We start from the raw sequence: 7,152 nt of genomic DNA on the forward strand, positions 1-7,152 counted from the left end.
CCAGAAGGGGCATGCCCCTCCCCAGGGAACTCAAGAGGTCAGGACCTTTGCACACTTGGTTGGAGCCCAGCACCTCCCCTGCCTGCGGGGGAGCCCAGGGGCCCCAGAGGGCTGCAGAAATAGCCAGAAATAGCTCCGACTCGCCAGGGAGGGAGGCTCTGTTTTTGGTCCCCAGTGCATTCTGGTCCCCTTGCCATCACGATGGTCCATGGAGCCGGTGAGCCCCAGGAAGAGCCAGGCCCATCCGCAAAGGCAGTCAGAGGGTCAGCAGCAGACAGAGGGGAGACTGAGAGAAGGTGGAGAAAACCCCTGAGGGCCCGGAAGTGGGAAGAGCCAGAGAAGGGAAAAGAGGGGAGAGAGAGGAAGGAGCAGGGTAGATCCCCGGGGGTAGAGGGTGGATATCACCAGGGGTGTGCCTCTCCCTTTGAGATCACTGTTATCAATAATCTGTCACAAGGTCAAGCCAAGGGCAAGAGCCTTTGGCCAAAGGCCAGGTGAGGGTGTGAGAAGATCAGAGGCAGTGAGCCCTGGGGAGGGTGCAAGCTGACATCCAAGACTCCTCAAGCCCTGGCCTTCTGACAACCACCATCCCCACACGCCACTGCCGGACGGAAGAAGGAGCGGATGCGGGAGCTCAAAGAATCTAATTTTAGCTGAGTGCTCCCTGCTCCCCTGCCAACAGCCAGCAGAGCCTGGAAGGGTGGCGACCTCCCACTCCCTGCCCAGTGCCAGCAGCAAGGAGGCTCCCCCCAAAGCTATGGGGTCTCTGCTGGTGAGACCCTCCAACTTACACAAGACAGGGGCTTTGCTGGGCTGGGGACTGCAGGGTCTGCCCCCCGGTCTTGAGGAGGCGGGCACTAGGCCAGTGAGCGCCACAGTTGAGGTTAGATTGGGTGGATTTGTGTCCTGCTCTGGGTGATCTCAAAGGTCTTCAACCTTCCTTGGCCTCAGTTTCCTCAGCTGTAAAATGGGTACGTCAATCTCTCCAATCTCAGATGACATGTTTCAGGCACTGGCCCTAATGACTCACAGCAGTCACTACTCTTCTCACCTCAGAGGGCCGTAAACTGATTCCAGACCCGGTGTGCATCTGCACTGAGGTACAAAGATGAGGAAAACAGTCCTAATCTGCCCAGGATGTCGACTCTAAGAGCAACTGTTTAACTCCAGGAATCTCTATGTCTGGACTTTCCTGGGAGCTGGGGTGGGAGTGGGGCAGAGGTGAATCCTCAAGCTAGGGGTGATCCCTCATGGGCAAACAGGTTCATCAAGGCCCCGAGAGGGACCCAGTCCTGCCCGGGAACAGATGGAGAGATGACAGCAGAAGCAGATATGACCCTGGCCTCTGTAGCACCTCCTCCCTGGGATTTTCGCTGGAGTGGAAATCCCACAGCAACCAGGCCCTCTGTGCAGAACTCCCAGCCTGCACAGGGGACATGAAAGGGCCTGGTGTCAACCCCAGCTGGGCAGATGCCTCCTGAGGCGGCAGCAACCTCATTAGCAGGTCGCATGTCCCCTTCCCGGAAGACCCAACCCCTCCTCCAAAACACACAAGATGGAGATCAGACGGAGGATGGGGAAGGGCAAAGGCCTGATGGAACATGAGCCTCCCTCCACCTACAGTCTTGCTGGCAGGGCAGCACGCCCTCCTGCCATGGGTACCTTCTAAGCTGGTGGATCTGAAGTGCTTCCTGCAACAATGCTCCAATGAGGAATTCCCAGCACCCTGGATTTCTCAGTAGCTGGCCTGAGGCAGGGGCTGTGTCTAAACTCTGTTTCAAGGTTATTCCTTGTGGCCTAAGGACCCAGATTCCCACAGAGTGGATGCAGATGAGGGGAAGGGCCTTCCTGAGCCCTCCCCACGCTGTGTCTTTTCTGTCTTGTCTGTCCGTGCTTCCCTTTGGTCAGAGAAATTTTTTCTTAATTTATTTATTTGGCTGCACTAAGTCTTAGTTGCAGTGGGATCTTTGATCTTTGTCGAGGCATGCAGGGTCTTTGGTTGCAGCATGCAAACTCTGAGTTGCAGCACATGGGTCCCTGTCCAGTGCTGGAACCTGGACCCCTGCATTGGGAGTGCGGCGTCTTAACCACTGGACCACCAAGGGAGGAGTCCCAGGGACATCTTAAGGAAAGGGGCTTCCAGAAGGTGGAAGTGCCTGGCCAAGATGGCTCACCCACTTGCCTGCTGTCCCCTCCCTCACCTCCAGGCCATTCACCGAGAGTGCTCCTGGGAGGAGAAGGGCTGCACCCCACCCCCATATCTCTGCTGGTCTGAGCTCAGCTCATTGAGCCACTAGCCCTCAGATGAAATCTGAGGGCTCAGGGTGAAATCAAAAGTAGGTGCTGCTCACACAGAACAGCAGGAACAGGGTATGAGAGGAGGAGAGGGCCAGGGTGGGAGCCAGGGGTCCTGGGATCCAGGTCCAGCTGCACAAGCCTAGCACAGGACCTGTCAGACAGAGGACTGTCAGCAGACGTGTCCTGGATGTGGACCTTTTATTCCTTGTGTCTGGATGCAATCCCTTCAGTACGAAGCTGTGGTATGGTGGGCTCAGAGTCAGACCGCCTGGGTCCAATGCCTGGCTCTCCCGCTGTGTGACTATGGTGCTGGGGGATGAGGGTGAAGGCTCCAACCCAGTCATCTCTCTCTCTCTGGGCTTCCATCTCTTCTTTAACAAAATCCAGGGATTGCACTGAGCTGTCAGGAACAGAAAAGCTGTGACACACACTATCACTCACTCATTCCCTGGCAGCGACAGACATGAGCAGTGGATCACAGCACCACCACTAACTGAATCGAGCCAGATGCAGCCTCAGCATCCCCTGACCCCCAGAAGCAGCTGGGTGACCTTGAGTCCCAGTTTCCTCTTGTGTAAAATGGCCACACCCAGCTACGCTATGAGGATTAAACAAGATAATATATCCAGATTGGACTGCCAGCAGTCGGGCTCTAGCAGGGGTCTTTTTCTGCTATTGTTTCCAGAGACTAGGCTGGGAGATCTTCTTCCAGAACAGCAAGGAACAGTGTGGTCCAGCAGAAAGAGCTTGGGCCTGGATGACCTCAGGCAAGCCATCTTAGCTTTCTAAGACTCAGTTTCCCCAGAATAAGATGGGCTGATACTTACCTTATAGGATGAGCATAAGGATGAAACGAGTTAATCAGACAAAGACACCACAGAAGCCGTGAGCTCAGTAAATGGGAAGAGGAGAGCTACCTTGTGGCACTCGTGGTGAAGAGCCCGCCTTCCAATCCAGGAGACATAACAGACGCAACTTTGATCCCTGGGTTGGGAAGATCCCCTGGAGGAGGGACTGGCAACCCACTTCAGTATTCTGGCCTGGAGAATTCCGTGGACAGAGGAGCCCAGTGGGCTACAGTCCATAGGGTCACACAGAGTCAGACATAATTAAAGCAACTTAGCATACACGCAGACATGAGCTACCTTGATCTGCCGTCATCTGGCTGAGGCTTTTAGGGGTGAGTATACAGGCTGGTGTGAGGTGATGGGAGTTCCTCAAGGCAGGGCGTGGCTTCCTCGTAAAGTCTCCCTTGAAGCCCCATTTCCCAAGTCCACCAGTGACGATGAATGCATTAGTCTTGGGTGGTTGCCCCTCCTCTGCCGGCAGAAGCCACGGTCCCACTGAAGTGTGAAAGCTTGGTTGTGGTGGGCGTGGCCTCCCCCCAGCAGATCCGGGTCCTCCCCTCCCAGGCCGCATCCTTCCCTGGGTCTGCCACTGGTGTCAGTCCTACCCCGGCCCTCTGCCAACTGCTACTATTAATACAACCAGCCTGCTTCCTGGCCTCCCCTGCCAACAGAACCTGGCCCACCTAGTTCGGGCCCCAGAGACTGCCTTCTCTGAGGCGACAGGAAGCCTGCTGGACTCAGCTCCTGATCCAACTCATGGGGTAACTTGGGGCCTCAGATGCTTCACCTGGAAAGTGGGGAGACTGACAGGAACCACCTGCAGGCCTTCCAGTTCTGAATCCTCATGCCAGACAGCCTGACATAAAGCAGATCCATCCCAATCTCCTGCCCCTCACTGAAGCCATTGTTATTCTTCAGTCTCTAAGTCGTGTCCAACTCTTTGTGACCCCATGGACTGTAGCACGCCAGGCTTCCCTGTCTTTCACTGTGCCCCAGTTTGCTTAAATTCATGTCCATTGAGTCGGTGATGCCATCCAATCTCATCCTCTGCCACCCTCTTCTCCTTTTGCCTTCAGTCTTTCCTTAGGCATAGGGTGAAGGCAGCAGCTTCAAACATTCCTTTGAGTGACCTTCTTTCCCTCCCTCCCTCCCCGTGTTCCTCCCATTCTGTGTGGGTGGTGTCAGCCCCCATGTGCTGGTCTCCTGCCCAAAACACCCTCCTGTCTTCCTTCTTGGTGTACTCCTGCTCTTCACCCAAGGCCCTGCCCAAAGGTCACCTCCTCTGGAAGCCTTCCCTCCCTTCCTTCCCAGGCAGCCAGTCTCAAACTCCCCTGGTGACTCTCACCCCTACTGACTTGTAATGATGAATGAGGGAAGCTGAGTGGACAAACTCAGGCAGGTGGGTGGGGCCAGCCAGCCACACCCAGAGGTGGAAAAGGCAACTGGCCCTGGGAGGGCCCCTGTGCCGGAATCTGCTACACAGGTAGCTGAGAAATAACTACTATCGGTCATCTTTGGGCAATGAGGACACAGCTTGCTTATTACAAAATATCCTTTATTGATAAAATAGCTCAGACTTTAAAAAAAATAAAAACCTGCATATCACAAGGGGACACCAGCAACATCAGCAGTGGTCCCGCGGGGGGCACACGTGAGCCTAGTCAGCAGATGACACAAGTCAGCCCCTCCCTGGGCCCAGCCTCCCTGGCCCTGCCCCCAGGCCAGGCCCAGCCTCACGCTGAGACCAGGGAATGAGCTGGATGGCCTCCTGCCCCAGGAGTGACTCTGGTCCCCTCCGTTTTCTCCACCCCAGAAAATTCCCCCAACATCCCTCCAGATCCAGCCAGGCCCATCAGTGCCTGTGCTGCTCAGCCCAGCCCCCAAGATAAGATGCTCACTGGCTTAATGGTGAAGCCACGCATACCCATGGGGAAGGCTGGGAAACATCTTCCCAGTGCTCCCAGTTGTTCCAGGAGGGATGGGAGAGGACACCAAGAGGGAGAGGCCCCTGGAGCCCCCGCAGTGGGGTGGAGCAACACGGCTGGGTCTGAGATGGGCAGACGGTACCCACCAGGGGCAGGGTCAGCTATGCATCACAGGGGCCCACGTGGGGCTTGGAGCCCAGCCTGGGGACTCCAGTGGGAGCCCCCTAGCAGTCCACGGGCCCCTACCCACCTGCTCCAGCCCCAGCACTCCGTCACACACTCTCATCTCACCCCATTCCCTTGCAGTGGGTATCTTTAGAGATCTTGGGGAAACATTCACCAGCTTGATGACAAAAGATTTCTCCCCCGTTGTGGGGGAGGGGGGTCCAATCCAATGAAAACCCTCTTGGTGTTGCAGGTGAAATGTTGGGAAGTTGTCATGCAGCATAATAACTCAAATCTTTGCAGGCATAAGAACACATTCTCAAAGAAATCCTCGAACTGAAACTGTGGTTCTGTCTGCCACTCCCCACTTCCAGTTTGGGGTAGGAATTCACACCCCAGGCACAGAACAAAAGTCTACAGGAAGACAGGCAGTGGTAAACACAGAAAAGGGGGATTTTTGTATCACTGAATAATCACATTTTCTGGTTCTCTAATGCGTTACCCCCATGGAGCTCAACGCTTTCAGCCATGCCTTTCGTCTCCCGGCGACAAGTAGGCGGCAAGCTATTGTCACCCCAGTTTTTGCAGGGGGTGAACGCTAGTGATCAGGGCCCTCCCGTCGAGGAGGAGGCCAGGCCTCCAGACCACCCCACCGAGGCATCCACACACCCACCTTGCCTTCCAGAGGGGCGCCGAGTGAGGAAAACGATCTGAGACTCTGGTCTTTAAAGGAGTTACAAACCCAAAAGCAGGACGAAGGCGAAGAAGGGCCCAAAGACAGTGCCAGCCCGTACACCCTCACCCAGGGCCTCATCGGGACCTGCACACCCAACGTGGGTGCCTGTCGTCATTTCTGCTGCTTCCTCCGCAGCAGGCCCTCCCGGAAAAAGTGGAAGGCTGGCTTCCTGCTGTTTTCCAGGGGAAGAAGAGAAAGAAAGAAAACACTGCAAGTGGTCAACCAGAAGACACGGGATTCTCAGGGGAGGGAAGCCCACCAGTGGTTGGCAGGGGTCTGTGGTTCTGGGAGGGGAGCCCAGAACATTCAGCTACGTTCAGGATGGGCCAAGCCTCGTCCATCTGCCCTTGTACAGGCAGTGGGTAGAGAAGATGGCCCCCCACAGCCAAGCCAGCAAGTGTGTGTGTGTGTGTGTGTGTGTGTATGGGTTAGTCGCTCAGTCGTGTCCGACTCTTCTTGACCCCATGGACTGTAGCCTGCAAGGGGAGCCTTCAAATAGACCCCCTGACCCTCCCAGGGGGTCCCCAGGATGAGGCTTCAGGACCGGGAAGGGACCAGAAAGCCCAGGGAGGTGGCCACCTAAGACAGGGTGAAGCAGGGTGACCCGGGCACCACCTGGCACCACCCCACACAGGCAGCAGGCTGGTGGGCTCACCAGGCTGTCTGGGTCCACTCGCGGCACAGGATCCTCCGGAAGGCACGGCGAAAGTCCTGGTTGAAGACAGTGTAGATGACGGGGTTCAGCGAGCTATTGCAGTAGCCGATCCAAAAGAAGAACTGGAAGAGGCCGTGGGGCACCTTGCAGTGCTGCGGGCAGATGGCACCCAGGCTGTAGCTGAAGAAGAAGGGGAACCAGCAGAGCACGAAGACGCCGATGACCACAGCCAGCACGAAGGTGAACCTCTTCTCTCGGCTCAGCTGCGTCCGCCGCCGCCACCACTGCGCCCCCGCGGTGCCTGTGCCCCTGCCCAGGAGCACCTGGCCACGCAGGGTTGCCAGCACCCGGGAGCCCTGTGGCTGCTGCAGGGGCGGGCTGCAAGCTGAGGCAGGAGACGCCGGCAAGGCCTGCGGCTCACAACCCTCTTCTTCCTCCTCTTCTGCCTCCTCCTCCGGAGATGAACCACAGACCCCTTCCTTCTGACCCTGGCCTGACTTGGGGATGGCAGGCCAGCTGGGTGGC

At 56.7% G+C, this 7,152-nt stretch overlaps 1 protein-coding gene across 2 annotated transcripts in view; it reads right to left on the bottom strand.

Moving 5' to 3' along the window:
- Nucleotides 1-4,684: 4,684 nt before the first annotated feature.
- ADRA2B (adrenoceptor alpha 2B) overlaps nt 4,685-7,152 on the bottom strand; it is a 3,671-nt gene continuing 1,203 nt past the window's right edge. Inside the window, exon 2 of one of the 2 annotated variants that reach the window (XM_010829580.1) lies at nt 4,685-7,152. In XM_010829580.1, coding sequence (XP_010827882.1) covers nt 6,624-7,152 — 529 coding nt within the window. In that variant the 3' untranslated portion in view covers nt 4,685-6,623. The other variant, XM_010829581.1, reaches the window with a different exon arrangement.

The sequence above is a fragment of the Bison bison genome, unplaced genomic scaffold (genome assembly GCF_000754665.1).
Source record: "Bison bison bison isolate TAMUID 2011002044 unplaced genomic scaffold, Bison_UMD1.0 scf7180017864508, whole genome shotgun sequence".
Taxonomy (NCBI): Eukaryota; Metazoa; Chordata; class Mammalia; order Artiodactyla; family Bovidae; genus Bison; species Bison bison.